Here is a 17,396-nt window from a genome sequence, read left to right as displayed (position 1 = left end):
TGTCTGTCATTCTCCCTGATGTAACTGCAGAGACTATACAATTCTGCAATGTAGGATCGCATGTCTCTGTGGTTACATCACAAGCCACGCCCCCCACAGTTAGAATCACGCCTCTATGGATACATTTAACCCACTGATCACCAATAAAGTTAACCCCTTCTCTGCCAGTGTCATTTTTACAGTAACAGTGCATATGTATAGCACTGATTACTGTAGTAATGTCACTGGTACCCCCAAAAGTGTCAAAAATGTCAGTCAAGGGTCCGATCTGTCTGCCGCAATGTCGCAGTCCTGCAAAAAAAAAAATCGCAGATCTCCGCCCTTACTAGTTAAAAGAAAAAAGAATAAAAATTACATAAATCTTTCCCGTAGTTAGTAAACGCAATAACTTTTGTGCAAACCAATCAAAATACGCTTATTGTGATTTTTTTTACCAAAAATATGTAGCAGAAAACAAATTGGCCTAAAATGTTAAAAATTTTTACTTTTTTTGGGGGGGAATTTCGCTCTTTTTTTGTTTATAGCGCAAAAAGTAAAAATCGCACAGGTGATCAAATACCACCAAAAGAAAGCTCTGTTTGTGGGAAAAAAAGGACATCAATTCAATTTGGGTACAGTGTTGCATGACCACGCAATTGTCCGTTAAATGCATGCAAAACCGAATCGCAAAATAGGCCCTGGTCTTTGAGCAGCCAAATCCTCCGGGGCTTAAGTGGTTAATCTTTAGTGATCTAAATCTTAAATGGGGGCAGATTTGCAGCATGTGTATGTATATCAATTGCTTAGCCAGGGCAGTTTCTAAACTCCCTTGGGATACCATTTAGTATTTTTCCACATATCAGCATTGATTTTAATTTGTCGTTTTTTTAAGTTCTTTTATTTAGTTGCAGTTAATCAATATGTGATAATTTATGGATATCAAAAATGTTAGTGCTGTGTATGTTACCTTTTGTAGAGTGATCTTTTTCAATAAACTGCTGGATCTAAATTGTAAATGCAAAATCAAAGGGGAAAGTACATTTTCATTTTTTATGATTTAATGTGCAAAAAAAATGAAAATATATATTTTTGTTAAATTATTTTGATTGTATATGACAATTACATTATTAAATAAATGTCACTGCAGATCCCTTTGCACCCTGAAGGTGGCAGTGTTCATCTCTAAGCTTAAAGAGAAACTTCGCCCTAAAGGAGAAGTTCCCTTTTATGTCCTCCTCCCCCACTCTTCTTCATCTTTTGGAACCGCCTGCAACCTTCTGGAACATGTCATAGGTCCCAGAAGGCTGCATAACCAGTCACAAAATGCAGAACTGCTTGTGGCCTGGGTGAGGACAGCACTGGATCCCTGGACAGGTAAGTTCCCTTTTATTTAAAGTCAGCAGGTACAGTATTTGTAGCTGTTGACTTTTATGTATTTTATTATTTATTTTTACAGGCTGAAGAACTATTTTCAGATCTATTTTATCAACGAAGCTTCCTCTGGGAATTATTATGATTTGTCTCTGATCTTCATTTGGAACCTGACCTGCCAATCCCAGCCAGCTGAGCTGCAGGCTGAGCTTGAAAGTCAGCAGTTGAAAATAATGTCAGCTGCCAGGGAATGGGAAGATGCCTACTACCATATTTCCTTCAAGGGGTATCATGCTGGGGAACATTAGGAGAAGTTCCAGCCTGTCAACAAAAAAAAAAATTAAAAGTCAGCAGCTTCAAATACTGTAGCTGCTGACTTTTAATATAAGGACACTTACCTGTCCAGGTATCCCATGATGTTGGCACCCCTAGCTTATTAGTCCTTTGGCTGTGGGTGCAGACGCTGGTATCTTCACTAAGGGAAACAGGAAGTGAAGCTTCTGAATGGTCCGCTGTCTTCTGGAACCTGTTTTTCTCCCAGAAGGCACCGGGGGGGGGGGGGTGTAGGGGGAAGAAATTTTATAGATTGCCGCAATCATTGTGCAGCGATTTTACCCGGAAGTGGGTACCTAGTTTTGACAGGTATCCGCTCCCCCCCAAAAAGTGCTGAATGTGGCAGTGGGGGGGGGGGGGGGTGGGAGTGCAAATAAGCGGGGCTTCCCCTTTTGCGTGGAGCTCTGTTTTAATAAACAGATTGTGGGAAGGGTTTAAAAGTAGATGTAGATGCAAGCTTTATAAAATCGTATAGAAGAAGTTCAGGTATAGGGAAATAGCAAGCAGTTGTTAGATATTTAAAAAAAATTGCTGAATACCATTTTTGATGCAATCCTATGTCTAGACCATGGCAAAGGGTTCCAAGAATGTTCAGCTATTTGTCAATTCCAGTAATGCAGCTGCTTGCTCTTGGACTTTAAGACCCCAATATCAATGGGCAGTTTTCTACTGCTGCAGGTGAAATCAAGGGTTAGCTTACATCTGTGCTCCCTCCTCTTGAACTACAGCAGTGAGAAGTACATAGACACACTATACTGAATTACCTGAATCATTGGACAGGATGTGTTACTGTTGTTATGGAAATCATTCACAGGGAAAATTACGTTATCTGTTAGAGGGAAATTAATGCAAGAATGCAGAGTCTAACATCCTGTCGTCTCACAGCAGAGGTGTACACAGAAGCATGACAATGCAACTGAATCACAGAATGCATCATCAAAAAAAAAAAAAAAAAAAGCTATTACAATGTAAAAATGCCTGAACAGCAACATATGCAATTTTGATTTTAGGTTCATATACTCTTTTAGTAAGCAGAATTGTGGTCTGTGAAATATTTAACTAAATTTATGTCGTTAGAAGGATGACACAGTAGCATTTCAGCTCCTGGTATAACCCCATGGCTTCCTATGTCACCCTTCCACTTGCACTCTAAGCACTGAACAATAAATCGGAGGTGAGTGTATTAAAGGAATGGCTCAGGAAATATTACAAATCCATTGGCAGGTAAAGCAGTATATTTATTTTTATTTGAGTTGGGTATTTTCTTCTTTGCCTTGTACATTACCATAGTTGAGTACTGTCCATTAACATTTTTATATTAGCAGTAACAGTTTTTTTTCAGGACAAACTTTTAGTCGTTTTCTTCTTCCTTAGAGGTCCAAACAGTACTGATACACAGAGACTTAGCAAAATTGAATGCACCTTTTGTCAAACCTCTGTGTATTTGTAGTGCTTGGATCTAGAGGTAGAGGGTGGACCGCTGAAAGATTATCCTGAAAAATTAACTAAAAAAAAAAGAAGTTTAATTAAAAATACTCAAGTTTGTTGTTGCATGTGCACTAATATAGCTACAATCACCCTTAACTTTACACTGGCTTTTCCAAACTTACTTAAGCCATATTTTATAATTGTTTTAAGGCAGTGATCTGTCCCTTTGAAATATGATTTATTAGTAGCATGTTGTTACTTATTAACAAAGGCATTTTACCTAGTTTTATTAGAAATACTGGCATATTAATACTCTTAAGCTTTGGACCTAAACAAGTAGAAGACACTTTAAACAATACCTAGATTAAAAAAGTAGCAAAAAGTAAGAAAAACATCAATCATACATCAGACTTAAAGTGATATTATAGGAAGATTTTTTTCATACTTACCTGCTCTGTGCAATTGTTTTGCACAGAGTAGCCATGATCCTCCTGTTCTTGAGTCCCCCACTGGCGCTCCTGTCTCCTCCCTCCTGCCGAGTCCCCCCATAGCAAGCAGCTTCCTCTGGGGGCACTCTAGCAGGCTTGCTCCAGAGCCATTGCTCATTGCGTCCATTCACACATGGCTCAGCTCCGCCCCCACCCTCTCATTAGGCATTAGGGGGGTGCTTTGGGGGGTGCCATACACAGAAGGTTTTTTAACCTTTATGCATGGAATGTATGAAGGTAAAAAAAAAAACCTTGAGCCTTTACAACCACTCTAAGCTAAACTTGGATCCTCTCATGTTTCCCCTGTTCTCCACTTGGGGTATGTGAATTATTAACAGTAAAATCATCACTGTCCCTGTTAAGAGATTAATGTGTCCATGTGACAATGCAAGGCCCTTAACCACTTAAGCCCCAGCCCTATTTCGGACACTTTTTGTTCACAAGTTAAAATCATTATTTTTTCCTAGAAAACTACTTAGAACCCCCAAACATTATATATATTTTTTTAGCAAAGACTCTGGAGAATCAAATGGCGGTCCTTGCAATATTTTTTGTCACGTGGTATTTGCGCAGCGGTCTTTAAAACGCCATTTTTTTGGAAAAATTACGCCATTTTTTTTGTATATTGTGAAAGATGAGTTTCATCTTATCAGTTTAGAGTTAGAGTGTAGCTCTTTTTTTTATTATTGCTCACGCTCTGGCGATCGTGGCGATACCTCACATGTGTGGTTTGAACAGTGATTTCATTCGCGGCTCGACTTCCGTATACGTTTTCTTTCGTGCGCGAGCTAACGGTGACGTGGGCGGCTAAATCTTTTATTTTTTTTCCCTATTTATTTTATTTATTTTTTTACTTTATTACAGGTTTTTAGAAAAAAAAAATCTGATCACTTTTATTGCTGTCACAAGCGATGTAAACATCCCTTGTGACACCAATATGCAGAGACAGGTACTCTTTATGGAGAGATCGAGGGTCTAAAAGACCCTAGACCCCTGCACTACACTTTCATGTATGCAAAACGCCGAAAACTGCATTTTTGCATACAGCAGTTTTTTTAAATCTGCCGCCTTTTGCAGCAGAGTAACCCGGAAGTGACATCATGGATGCCGCCTCCGGGTTACGTCATCGGAGACCCGATCAAAGCCGCTTCCGGCTTAGATCGGGACTCCATCCAGCCGGCGGACATGCCGGCTGGGTGCTTGGGTCTCCCGAGCCGCATCGGTCGTTACCGACAGAAAGCCGACCGTTGGCTCTAAACCACAGTACCAGGATGGTGCCTCTAGCTAGAGGCATCATCCCGGTATAACACCGCAAAGTCTGCCGACGTATATATACGTCACTTTGCGGTAAGTGGTTAATAGCCTTATCAGACCATTAACATGTTTTGAGAGTCGGGCTCAAACTGAATCTCCTATGCAGTATCAAGACCCAAAGACAGGGCCTGATTAACTGTCCACATGAAGGGCCAGCTTTACCATTCAGGAGAAAGTGATGATGACTTTTTAAGCTCCCCACCAACAACTTATAGACTCAATTGCAGGGTGTCAGAATGTTAGTAAGGGTACCTACGTCCTAGTCTGTATATGGAAAAAGGGTTAGAGGCATAATGGACTTTGATGGATTTGTAAACACTGGACATACACTGAGGATACCCGTATAAAATACAAATGTATTAATTTACCATAAAATCATCATGAAAGAAAAAATACAAATTAGCAGATCATATTTAAAAATACATCACATTTGAACAAAGTTCTCCACAGATTGATTAGTAATAGTAAGGAGCAGTGTGATGATCGCAAAATACATCATCCTAGTGGATTATGCCCAACATGTTTCACAGGGTCTACCGCTTCTTCAGGGGCTTTTAGTGTATATTTTTTTATATTTGTACATAAAGAGCTTGAATTCACATCCTGTACAGTGCAAGATGCAGAGCATCTAACGCCTTCTCCAGCGGACATGAGAACTCATATACAAAAATAGTGGAAGGTTTCAAGAGCTTCCTATGTGGGGAAATGTTTCCAGAGTTGGAAATAAAGGGGTACTTCATGTATGAAAAGAATGCCACCATCAGTGTAAGAAGAGGGGGGGGGGGTTGGGCTTCAAAGGGGGGGGGGGGTTGGTTTCAAGATCTAATCACAAAAAAGATGATTTAGCTCTTTAATTTATAGACAGTCCCAGAATGATAGCTATTCCTGAGGTCTCAGAGATAATATACCTCATGGACCTCCTACATACTAAGGTGAGCGTTAGCACCTATCTGTTTTCCAGTGATGGAAGGATAAGACACCAATGTAAAAAGGTCCGCCACACTGTGTGTCCAGAGCCGCCTCCAGCCTCTAGTCGTGACTCTAGCTTCTGAGTTACGACTAGAGGCTGGAAGCGGCTCTGGATACACAGTGTGGCGGACCTTTTTACATTGGTGTCTTATCCTTCCATCACTGGCTAACAGATAGGGGCTAATGCTCACCTTAGTATATAGGAGGTCCATGAGGCATATTATCTCCGAGACCTCAGGAATAGCTATTATTCTGGGACTGTCTGTAAATCAAATAGCTATACCATCTTTTTTGTGATTAGATCTTAGAGCCCAGCCCCACCCTTACATTTATGGTGACATTCTCTTCATACATGAAGTACCCCTTTATTTCCAACTCTGGAAACATTTTGGTCTCCACATAGGAAGCTCTTGAAACCTTACAGTAATTTTTATATGGGCTCTCATATCCGCTGGGGAAGGCGTTAATTGATGCCCGCCCGCCTGCACCTGCTCTGCATCTTGCTCTGCCCCGGATGCAGATTCAAGCTCTTTATATAAAAATATAAAAAATGCACTAAGAGCCCCTGAAGAAACGGTAGACCACACGAAACATGTTGGGCCCAATCCACTAGGATGATGTATTTTGCGGTCATCACACTGTTCCTTACTATTCCATCTGTGAAGAGCTTTGTTCAAATGTGATGTATTTTTAGATATGATCTGCTTATTTGTATTTTTTTCTTTCATGATGATTTTATGGTAAATTAATACATTTGTATTTTATACCGGTATCCTCAGTGTATGTCCAATGTTTATGGTACCATCAAAGTCCATTATGCCTCCAACTTTTAGACTCACCCTGTCCAAACTGCCCTTCTGTTCTGTTGCTTTGTTGGAGACCTTGTGAAATACCACATGATTCTACTTAATAGAGAGCATGTAACCTTCACACAGAATGCATTGCTCTGGTGGAGCATAAGGGAGTTGAGAATAAATGAATGGGAGTGAGCTTTCAACAGTCTTCTGTGTCTAGGGGCATTCAGTAAATGTTAATGGGAAGTTTACAGAGACTCTATCACTTTGCCTATTCATGGAAAAGTAAGAGTCTTCATTCTATTAAGATGTAGTGAATACAGGTGGATGCAGTAAATACATTGCTTTTACTGTATTCAGGATTCAACAGTGACTCACAGAGTTGTGAGCTGGATTTCAGAGGATTTATTGAATAGGCCCATTCATTATTAAAAAGAAAGCATAATATTGCAAGAATATTGCTGCACAGCAATTCCTATAAATATGAACTGATTAGGTTTAACCTTCTGATAATTTCTCAAATTAAACTCATGCTCCTCAAGATGCCATTATTCAGCTTGTTCTGTAAGTAAACAGGTTACCTAAGGGATTTTACTACAAGCCAGCATTTTCAACTGATTGCTGTCCTTCACGCTGAATAGCTCTTTCTTACCATTCCAGGAATTAGAAGTGCTATTTTATTTCCAACATAAGATCAAACCTTGAAAACTCATTAAATAGTCAAACTATAAATATGTCCTTGGTCATGGCAGGGACCAAGGTGAATGTAGTATGCATAATAACTCTACTGTACCAAAACCATTGTATTATACTCAAGTAGAAAATGTCTTCTAAATTCAATAGACTGTATCTGTTGTGTAATCTGTCACAGGATGTATGGGCTTTTCAATGAAATGCGCAAGTTATTGATTGCCTTTCACAATCACACATCCATTTAATGATTTAAATCAATGATAAAACTGTTAACACAAAGTATAGATGTCTCTATGAAAGATAACCATGTTGCAGATGGTGTTTAGGCAAAAATGAAGCAAAAGAGTATAAATACATAAAATGACCAATCAGAAATTTCCTTTAATTTGCATGATGTGCTATGAAATTTACAGTTGGAATCAAATTGATAGCTGCAGATATTATGTCTGATTATCTTTGCATGTGTTGTGCGTTTAGAAGATTGGTAGAATTGTTTGTAGAACATTAGTCTTACCCAACAGCAGGCACCCACAAGATGACAGATATCACCGTAATAATCTGAAAACACTCTTCTGAAGTGATTGTAAAGTCTTGCTAAAAAAAAAAAAAAAAAAATAACAAACATGTTATATTTACTTCTCTGTGCAGTTGATTTTGCACAGAGCAGCCCGGATCCTCCTCTTCTTGGGTCCCTCGTTGCTGCTCCTAGCCCCTCCCTCCTGTCGAGTGCCCCCACAGCAAGCAGCTTGCTATTGGGGCACCGAGCCAAGTCACAGCTCAGTGTATCCATTCAGACACAGAGCTGCTGTTCGGCCCCGCCCCCGATTGGCTAACTTACTTTGATTGACAGTTGTGGGAGCCAATGGTGCCGTGGCTGTGCTCCAGCCAATCAGGACGGCCGAGGGACTCATGGAAATCGCTGGACAGAGAAGGACCTCAGGTAAGTATTAGGGGTGCTGGGGGATTCTACACCCAGAAGGTTTTCCATCTTAATGCAAAAAAATAAGAGGAAAAAGATGGAGACTGTGTTCCCCAAAGCACAGTCTACTAACGGGAGAGGGGAAAGGGGAAACAAGAGATAATGAATTTGGACTTTCTAGGTACCCCAAATGTAGTAGTCATTTAAAGCAAACACATTTATAAAAATGAAAAATGTATTCAATACATAGCATAAAAAGTCAAAAGAGACAAAGGGAATTAATTCTCAGGAAAACATAAAATTCATATCATACAAACACTGAGTTAAACCGGTTGTTACACTTAGGACAGAATGTGAGAAAATCCATTGAAGTATCGGTTGCTTCGACATGTTTCGTGCTTGTATTCCGCTTCCTCAGGAGGATAACAGTAAATACACATTCTAAAGATATAATGGCACAATATAAGCTGAATACAATACAAGGTAAGGTATAAATAACATAATAAATGAAAATATGTACAGCAAGTATATAAATCAACAAAGGAAAAGGGGAATATATATAAATATTTTGGGGAAAGGCAACTGAACTTGATTATCATTTTCCCAATTTTTTATGCCGGGTCCTCCATAGCCCAGTATTGGTCTGCTTTGCTGCAACTTGCTGTCCTCTCAGTCAGGCTCAGAGAGGTAGTGTTGGTGTGTGAGCTATCATGCAGCACCTGCCGGGTTCCCATCTGATCACTCCCTTCTGGTCAGTGAGGTGGTCCTAGGCAACAAAGTGTTAAAGGAGCCATGCCATGGTCAGGATCGCAGGCATGCAGAGACAGTCACACTGATGCATTTCGCCCACAAGTCATGTGGGCATCTTCAGAGTGGGGTGACACTCTATTTCCAGTCCTTTTAAAAGGCCCTAGGGTGGCCCCAGAAGTGGATATTCAGTGACGTCTTGCCAGACCATATCACGGTCATTTTAACACATACCAAGGTCAAAGCTGATGTGTGGGTGCTTAATCATACTATATCGCCATCTTGTGGTCAATTAGCATAAGTCTTAATTGCTTTCTCATTAGACATTTATGCAGCAACAGAATTGATTGCTCAATCGGTTACAATCCTCATACTGAGGAAGATGAATGGCCACGTAAGCCACCTTCAAAACGGTATCAAAGTACCTTCACCGGAAGATAAAGACTTCTTACCTCAAAAGGATAGCTAGAGGGCATCAAATTATTAATTCATCCATAACCCCTGGAGATTCTACAATAAGGATATAAGGACTATTGGCATGTTAAGTGGCCTTTTCAATGCCTAGTCCTTGGTTTTAAGGGGTAAGGAACACCTGTAAGTTTAATTTCGTATTTAACCCATTGGGAGTCAGGGTCCCTAATCGGAATATTCATTCATTTTCCTTTTGGAGAAGAACAGTATAAAAATTTCCCCTCCTACTTGACATTTTTAGGCCCATTGGGCTGGCCATTATAGAACCGGGTGAAATGCTGGGCAATTGGAGTCTTATTGTCCGTGGCTCGAATACTAGACAGGTGCTCATTGATGCTCACTTTCAATGGGCGCTTTGTTTTGCCCACATAGAGCTTGTGAAATGTGTATTCCAAAATGTACAACACACGAGTCGTATTACAGTTAATAAACTGCTTAATCTGGTAGGCTTTTTGCTGGTTCGCATCGTTGACAACATCTGTCCTGTCCACGAACTTACAAATGTGGCTACCACACGGAAACATACCCTTTAACTCAGGCAGGTCTGTGAGCCAATTCCTTGATGCAGATTTGATAAACTTCGATTTGACCAGTTCATCTGCCAGGTTCCTTGCCCTTTTGATTACCATGGATGGTCTAGGGCCAACAATGTCTGCCAATTAAGGCGAGCGGGTAAGTATGTGCCAATGCTTAGTAATTATGGCCCAGACATCTTCCCATTGGGAACCAAAAGGTGTGATAATCCTAACTTGATCTGGGGGGATCTTTACATCTTTTTGGATGTTAGCAGTTCCTCCCTTGTTCTTTTGGATGCTTTTCTTCTGGATTGTCTCAGTGTTCTGTGTGGGTACTTTGTTACCATGAATCTCCCATAGAGTTGGGCGGCCTCAGCTCTATATTCTGAGTCCAAGGTACAATCCCGCCGTTTCCAGATGAATTGTCCATTGGGAATGCCCCTGTGTGATGGACTCCATTTCCATTCACACGTATATTGCTGGAGGGAATCATATTAAGATCTTTTGACCTGTCTGGGAATTCAATAAGGAGAATTTATCAAAACTAGACTAGTTAGAATTTGGAGCAGTTGTGTATGGCAACCAATCAGCTTCTATCTTTCATTTTCAAAGCTTAACTAAAGAAGCTGAAGATAGATGCTGATTTGTTGTCATGCAGATGTGCTCCAGATTCTGGCTGTTCCCGTTTTGATAAATTCCCCCCACTATTGTCTAACTGCATAGTATTATTATATATAAGTTGTCATTCTGATCAAGACAACTGTCTGCCATTGCCAACACTGCTGTGATTGTACATTATCTCCCTACAACTTAATAGGTTAGAGAGATTACACTTCCGATGCTTAGACTAGGAAGGCAGTACAGTACCACCTATACGCAGATAGCATTGAACGATCAAAGCAGCAGGAATGGAGTGGACAGCTTTACAATATAAGAAAAAAGAAACACTTCATAATCATCCTCTGTGCGCCATCTGGGTCACTTGTATTTTTGTAGGGAAATATCTAAATCATTGATACGGCTTGTTATAGATTCAAAAGAGTTGTAAAAATATACAACTGCTGCTATCCAAACTTAATGCTGATGGCAAGTATTTAAGAGGCTGCTAAGCCCAAACAATGCAGATAGCCCTCTGGTGTCCACAAAAGGTTGATTGATGAATTATTTGCAATATTAGTGACATTGTACATTATTGTTAAGACTTACCTTTTTTTTTGGTAAAATAATCTCTTTATGGCCATTATGAGCTGGCACTCACAGCATAAACTGTACTGTGTTCCTTGCTCTATACTAATGTAATAGGACTTAACTGCTTCCTGCCCGGCAGAGAAGGCAAGAAAGGAGGAGGAGTGGCCCTGTATGTGAAAGATAGCATTAAATCTAACCTAATACAAGTTGGTGAGGCCAACATAGAGTCAGTTTGGGTTACGTTACAGTTTGCTAATCATGCAGTAACTCGTGTAGGTGTGATATATAGACCACCTGGTCAAGTTAAAGAACTAGATGATCTACTAGTTGAAGAAATAGCTAAAATGACAATGAAAGGAGAAGTTATCATTATGGGAGATTTCAATCTTCCAGATATAAACTGGAAAACCAAAAAAGCAAGTTCTACCAGGAGTACAGATATTCTAAATTCCCTACTGGGGTTGTCTCTGCAACAAGTGGTTGAGGAGCCAACCCGGAGGGAGGCCATTTTGGATTTGGTATTCACAAATGGGGCTTCGGTATATGATGTCATTGTAGGCGAAACCTTGGGATCTAGTGATCACCAGTCAGTGTGGTTTAATATAAGAACTGCGAAAGAGTCACACCACACAAAAACAAAAGTTTTAGATTTTAGAAAAACAGACTTTTCAAAAATGAAATTAGTCATAAATGAGTCCTTATCAGACTGGAACGGATTACATGGAGTCCAGGAGAAATGGGACTACTTAAAAGGTGCATTATTGAAGGCAACAGAAAATTGCATTAGACTTGTCAGTAAAAGCAAAAAAAGGAAGAGACCACTGTGGTACTCAGCAGAAGTGGCCCAAATCATTAAAAATAAAAAGCTAGCATTTTGTAATTATAAAAAACCCAGAGCAATGAAGATAAGGAAATCTACAAGATTAGGCAGAAAGAGGCCAAGCAAGTTATAAGAACTTCTAAAGCGCAGGCAGAAGAAAAACTAGCTCAGTCTATGAAAAAGGGGGATAAGACATTCTTCAGATATATAAATGAAAAAAGGAAATTAAAACAAAGAATAACTAAATTAAAAACAAAGGACGGAAGGTATGTAGAAGAGAATAAAGGGCTAGCCGACTGCCTTAATGAATACTTCTGTTCAGTTTTTACAGAAGAAAAAGAAGGAGAAGGACCTCCACTCGAAAGGATGACTAATGAATCATTTGATGCATGTGTCTTTACAGAGGAAGACGTTCTAAGATTGCTGTCTAAAGTGAAGACAAATAAGTCACAGGGTCCTGATGAGATACACCCACAATTATTAAAAGCGCTTAGTGGTGAGCTGGCAAAACCATTAACAGATTTATTTAACCAATCATTAGTAACAGAAGTCGTCCCGGAAGATTGGAAATTGGCAAATGTCGTGCCCATTCTCAAGAAAGGTAGTAGGGAGGAATCGAGCAACTATAGACCAGTGAGTCTGACATCAATAGTAGGCAAATTAATGGAAACCCTATTAAAGGATAGGATTGTGGAACATCTTAAATCCCATGGATTGCAAGATGAAAAACAACATGGGTTTACTTCAGGGAGATCATGTCAAACAAATCTTATAGATTTTTTTGACTGGGTGACTAAAATAATAGACGGTGGAGGTGCAGTAGACATTGCATATCTAGATTTTAGTAAGGCTTTTGACACTGTCCCACATAGAAGACTTATCAATAAACTGCAGTCATTGAGCATGGACTCCCATATTGTTAAGTGGATTAGGCAGTGGCTGAGTGACAGACAACAAAGGGTTGTAGTCAATGGAGAACATTCAGAACAAGGTCATGTTACCAGTGAGGTACCTCAGGGATCTGTACTGGGACAAATTTTGTTTAATATCTTCATAAGTGATATTGCAAAAGGCCTCGATGGTAAGGTTTGTCTTTTTGCTGATGACACAAAGATATGTAACAGGGTTGATGTTCCTGGAGGGAAACGCCAAATGGAAAAGGATTTAGGAAAACTAGAAGAATGGTCAGAACTCTGGCAACTGAAATTTAATGTGGATAAGTGCAAGATAATGCACCTGGGGCGTAAAAACCCAAGGGCAGAATATAGAATATTTGACACAGTCCTGACCTCAGTATCTGAGGAAAGGGATTTAGGAGTAATTATTTCAGAAGACTTAAAGGTGGGAAGACAATGTAATAGAGCAGCACGAAATGCCAGCAGAATGCTTGGATGTATAGGGAGAGGTATAAGCAGTAGAAAGAGAGAAGTGCTTATGCCGCTGTACAGAACACTGGTGAGACCTCACTTGGAGTATTGTGCGCAGTACTGGAGGCCATATCTCCAGAAGAATATAGATACTCTAGAGAGAGTTCAGAGAAGAGCTACTAAACTAGTACATGGATTGCAGGAAAAAACTTACCAGGAAAGGTTAAAGGACCTTAACATGTATAGCTTGGAAGAAAGAAGAGACAGAGGGGATATGATAGAAACTTTTAAATACATAAAGGGAATCAACTCGGTAAAGGAGGAGAGCATATTTAAAAGAAGAAAAACTACCACAAGAGGACACAGTTTTAAATTAGAGGGGCAAAGGTTTAAAAGTAATATGAGGAAGTATTACTTTACTGAGAGAGTAGTGGATGCATGGAATAACCTTCCTGCAGAAGTGGTAGCTGCAAATACAGTGAAGGAGTTTAAGCATGCATGGGATAGGCAAAAGGCTATCCTTCATACAAGATAGGGCCAGGGACTATTCATAGGATTCAGATATATTGGGCAGACTAGATGGGCCAATTGGTTCTTATCTGCTGACACATTCTATGTTTCTATGTTTCTATTGGAAAATGATTGATGAATGAAAACGGTTGCATATAACAGTGAGGTTCACTGTTATAGGCATTCATAAAAATCTGATCACCTCTCCATAGTAGTACGGTGTTACTATGGTAACACTGTATTGCTCTGGTCACAGTATGTTAAAAAGAAAAAAATATTTTAAAAAGTACAATAAATATATATACTGTATCTATATTTTTTAAATACTGCTAACAGTTAGTGTCCCTGATCACTGCCACATCAGTTATATGATAATATGTAACTATAATTTTTTTAATTTCTTCATTTTTCAAATCATTATGACAAACAATTACAACTTTAAAAATCGCCATGCCTCTTACTAAAAACCTTGAACAATCTACTATCCAAAAAGGGGTCATATAGGGGGTATTTGTACTGTTCTGGCATTTTTAGGCCTCAAGAAATGAGATCAGTATCTCATTGAGATCATATGAGATAGGCCATCAGTACATCAGGATTGATCAATTTTCAAATAAATAATATACCATAGTTTGTGGACTCTATAACTTTCCTACAGATAAAATAATATACACTGATTTGGGCTATTTTCACCAAAGAAATGTAGTAGCATACATTTTGGCCTAAATTTATGAAGAAAGATTATTTATTTGCAAAATGTTATAACTGAAACAAAGAAAAAAAGTTTTTTTTTTAAATTTCCAGTCTTTTTAAATTTATTTAGCAAAAAATAAGAAACTGAATGGAGATTAAATACCACCAAAAGAATGTTGTATTTGTGTGAAAAAAAATGACCACAAGGTACAATGTTGCATGACTGCACAATTGTCATTAAAATTATGACAGGGCTGAAACCTAAAAAAAGGTGCAGCCTTTTAGCTTGCTATTAAGAGCCCCCACCCCCACAGTCCGGTGCTCTAGTGTGCACTGGAGGGGCATTCACCAACTCCTTGCTCACTGAAGACCAAGAACTGAGAAATCAGAGGTCCTTGATTGCTCAGTTCTTGGGTCTTGGGTATTAGGTCAATGCTGGATCCACCTAGGTGAGTATAAAAGTTTTTTTTTCTTTCAAACCCGGGCTTCTCTTTTAAAAGGGCTGGACATACAGTATACACAATATCTATCTATCTATCTATCTATCTATCTATCTATCTATCTATCTATCTATCTATCTATCTATCTATCTATCTATCTATCTATCTATCTATCTATCTATCTATCTATCTATCTATCTATCTATCTATCTATCTATCTATCTATCTATCTATCTATCTATCTTTCTAAAAAAATGTACTATTCTAGTAAAAAGTTTTTTATAAATGTAGTTTAACTTCTCTGTCTTCCAGGGCTGCAGCCTATGGCAAAGTCTTCAACATCTAATACTACCGGGATGGTCGAATGCCTGCATTCCCCTATCATGTGCTGTGGTTTCTCCTACTGCTCCCAGGATGAAGGGGTCACAAGCATTTGACATTCCTAGAAGGCTGCAGCACTGGAAGACAGAGAAGTTTAGATTTGCTGCACACCAGTGGGGTAGATATTCGCAGTGTTCTATTGCAGGGAGCTAGTGTTTCGATTTTCTTGTGGAACAAGCATGTTATGGCACTATTTCACATAACATAATGTGTGATGTTAATTGGATAAAGGATTATACTTCCAGGATATACAGTATGAATACAAAAGCATGTATCCATTACACATGACAAGTTTTCACTGTAGTAAAAAAATGTTGCAAACATATATGTGGACATTTATAAAGTTTACACAGGAAGACAACTGGAAGAAAAACAGACAAGTGTCTATAAGTAATAAAAACTTAAATTTTTTTTCCTCTTCCCAAAGGCTGCTCATAAAATCAAACTCATAATTTGAATAAATGAAAATACACTTGCTTTGTTTTGGAAAATAATTAATTTTACTTTTTTTTCTTTGCATTAGGTGTCACAGAATGTGCCCTTCAATTTCCATCTCCCTACTGGTACTGGGACACAGTAATGAAAATTTGCGTTTTCATCTTTGCATTCGTCATTCCTGTATTTATTATAACAATTTGCTACACTTTAATGATCATGCGGCTGAAAAGTGTGCGTCTCTTATCTGGATCTCGGGAAAAAGACAGAAATCTCCGACGCATAACAAGATTGGTGCTGGTTGTTGTTGCAGTGTTTATTATATGCTGGACCCCCATTCATATTTTTGTGCTTGTTGAAACCCTTGTGGATGTCCCACAGGGTATAGCAGTAAGCTCAATCTATTATTTTTGCATTGCATTGGGTTATACTAATAGCAGTTTAAATCCAATCTTGTATGCATTCTTGGATGAAAATTTTAAAAGGTGTTTCAAAGACTTCTGCTTTCCATCAAAACTTCGGTTAGATCGCCAAGGAAACAGCAAAGTTGGGAACACAGTACATCATCCAGCTTACACAAGGGAAGGTGATCGGACTAGCAAACCAGTATGACTAGCAGTGGAAATGACTTCCTACACACCGCAAGGAAGTGGTACAACTCATGAACTAGGACTAACGCAGATAACATCTGCTGTGTAACCAACTGTAAAAATATTATTTCAGCCACAGATTTTTTTTTGAACTGCTGTTAAATATGTAATGGATGCATAGGTATGGATACTTCAGTGCACCAAAGGTCAATTGAACTTGGACTTAAAAATACAGTCATACATGACTGACCTGTGCCTAGGCGCACATGTAAAGACAAGTCATTATCACCCACAGAGTGGGTATATCAAACTCTATTCTTTCATCAGCAAAAAAAGCATAAAATGAAAAGTTCACATAGAGTTATTCACAAAATTTTCACTGTTTTGTTCTGTATCAGGGCTAGCAAAGTAGAGCTAGCAGTTTTGATTGTGAAAGTGCTGCATATTTTAGGAGAACTGGAGCCTAAAGCAACTTTGTTATTAGCTTGAAGACTCCAGACTAGCAGCATGCATTAAAGAGGAAATGGAATACTTACCTTTTCTAGGGGGTGGTGACACCAGTCTTTGCTTTGTTGCAGAGCTACAGCTACTTCTGTACTCAACACTTCTGGTTGTGTTGGCTAGCATGCTCATCTATGCATGCTGTGGTTGTCCTGCTAACTCCAATGTCACTACAGGACATGGTCAGTAGGGGTCAATGGGAGGACCCACAACACGCAGCATGGATTCCGCTATCCAAAACATCTGGAAGTGCCATGCTGTGCATTGTGGTTTCCCTTATCAACATTACACCAGTGCTATATAGGGGTCAGTTTAAGGAACCAAAACATGGAAAGAGGGACAATCTATCTTACATAGCTGAAAGTTTCGGATAGCAGTGGTGGTCATTGTTCTGCAAGAGTGAAGCTTTACCACACTGTCCACCAGAAACTTTTACAGGGTGCTGCTGGT

The 17,396-nt window shown here is 39.2% G+C and overlaps 1 protein-coding gene across 2 annotated transcripts in view; it reads left to right on the top strand.

The window, feature by feature from the left end:
• Positions 1-16,782, top strand: part of OPRK1 (opioid receptor kappa 1) — a 111,086-nt gene extending 94,304 nt beyond the window's left edge. For both annotated transcript variants that reach the window (XM_082258605.1, XM_082258606.1), the window contains exon 4: positions 15,944-16,782. In XM_082258605.1, coding sequence (XP_082114731.1) covers positions 15,944-16,467 — 524 coding nt within the window. In that variant the 3' untranslated portion in view covers positions 16,468-16,782. The remainder of the gene's footprint in view (positions 1-15,943) is intronic.
• Positions 16,783-17,396: the final 614 nt, after the last annotated feature.

Source organism: Pelophylax lessonae (genome assembly GCF_965119305.1).
Source record: "Pelophylax lessonae genome assembly, chromosome: 5".
NCBI classification, from domain to species: domain Eukaryota; kingdom Metazoa; phylum Chordata; class Amphibia; order Anura; family Ranidae; genus Pelophylax; species Pelophylax lessonae.
Note: the sequence above shows the minus strand (reverse complement) of the source record. Positions and strands in the feature narration are given on the sequence as shown.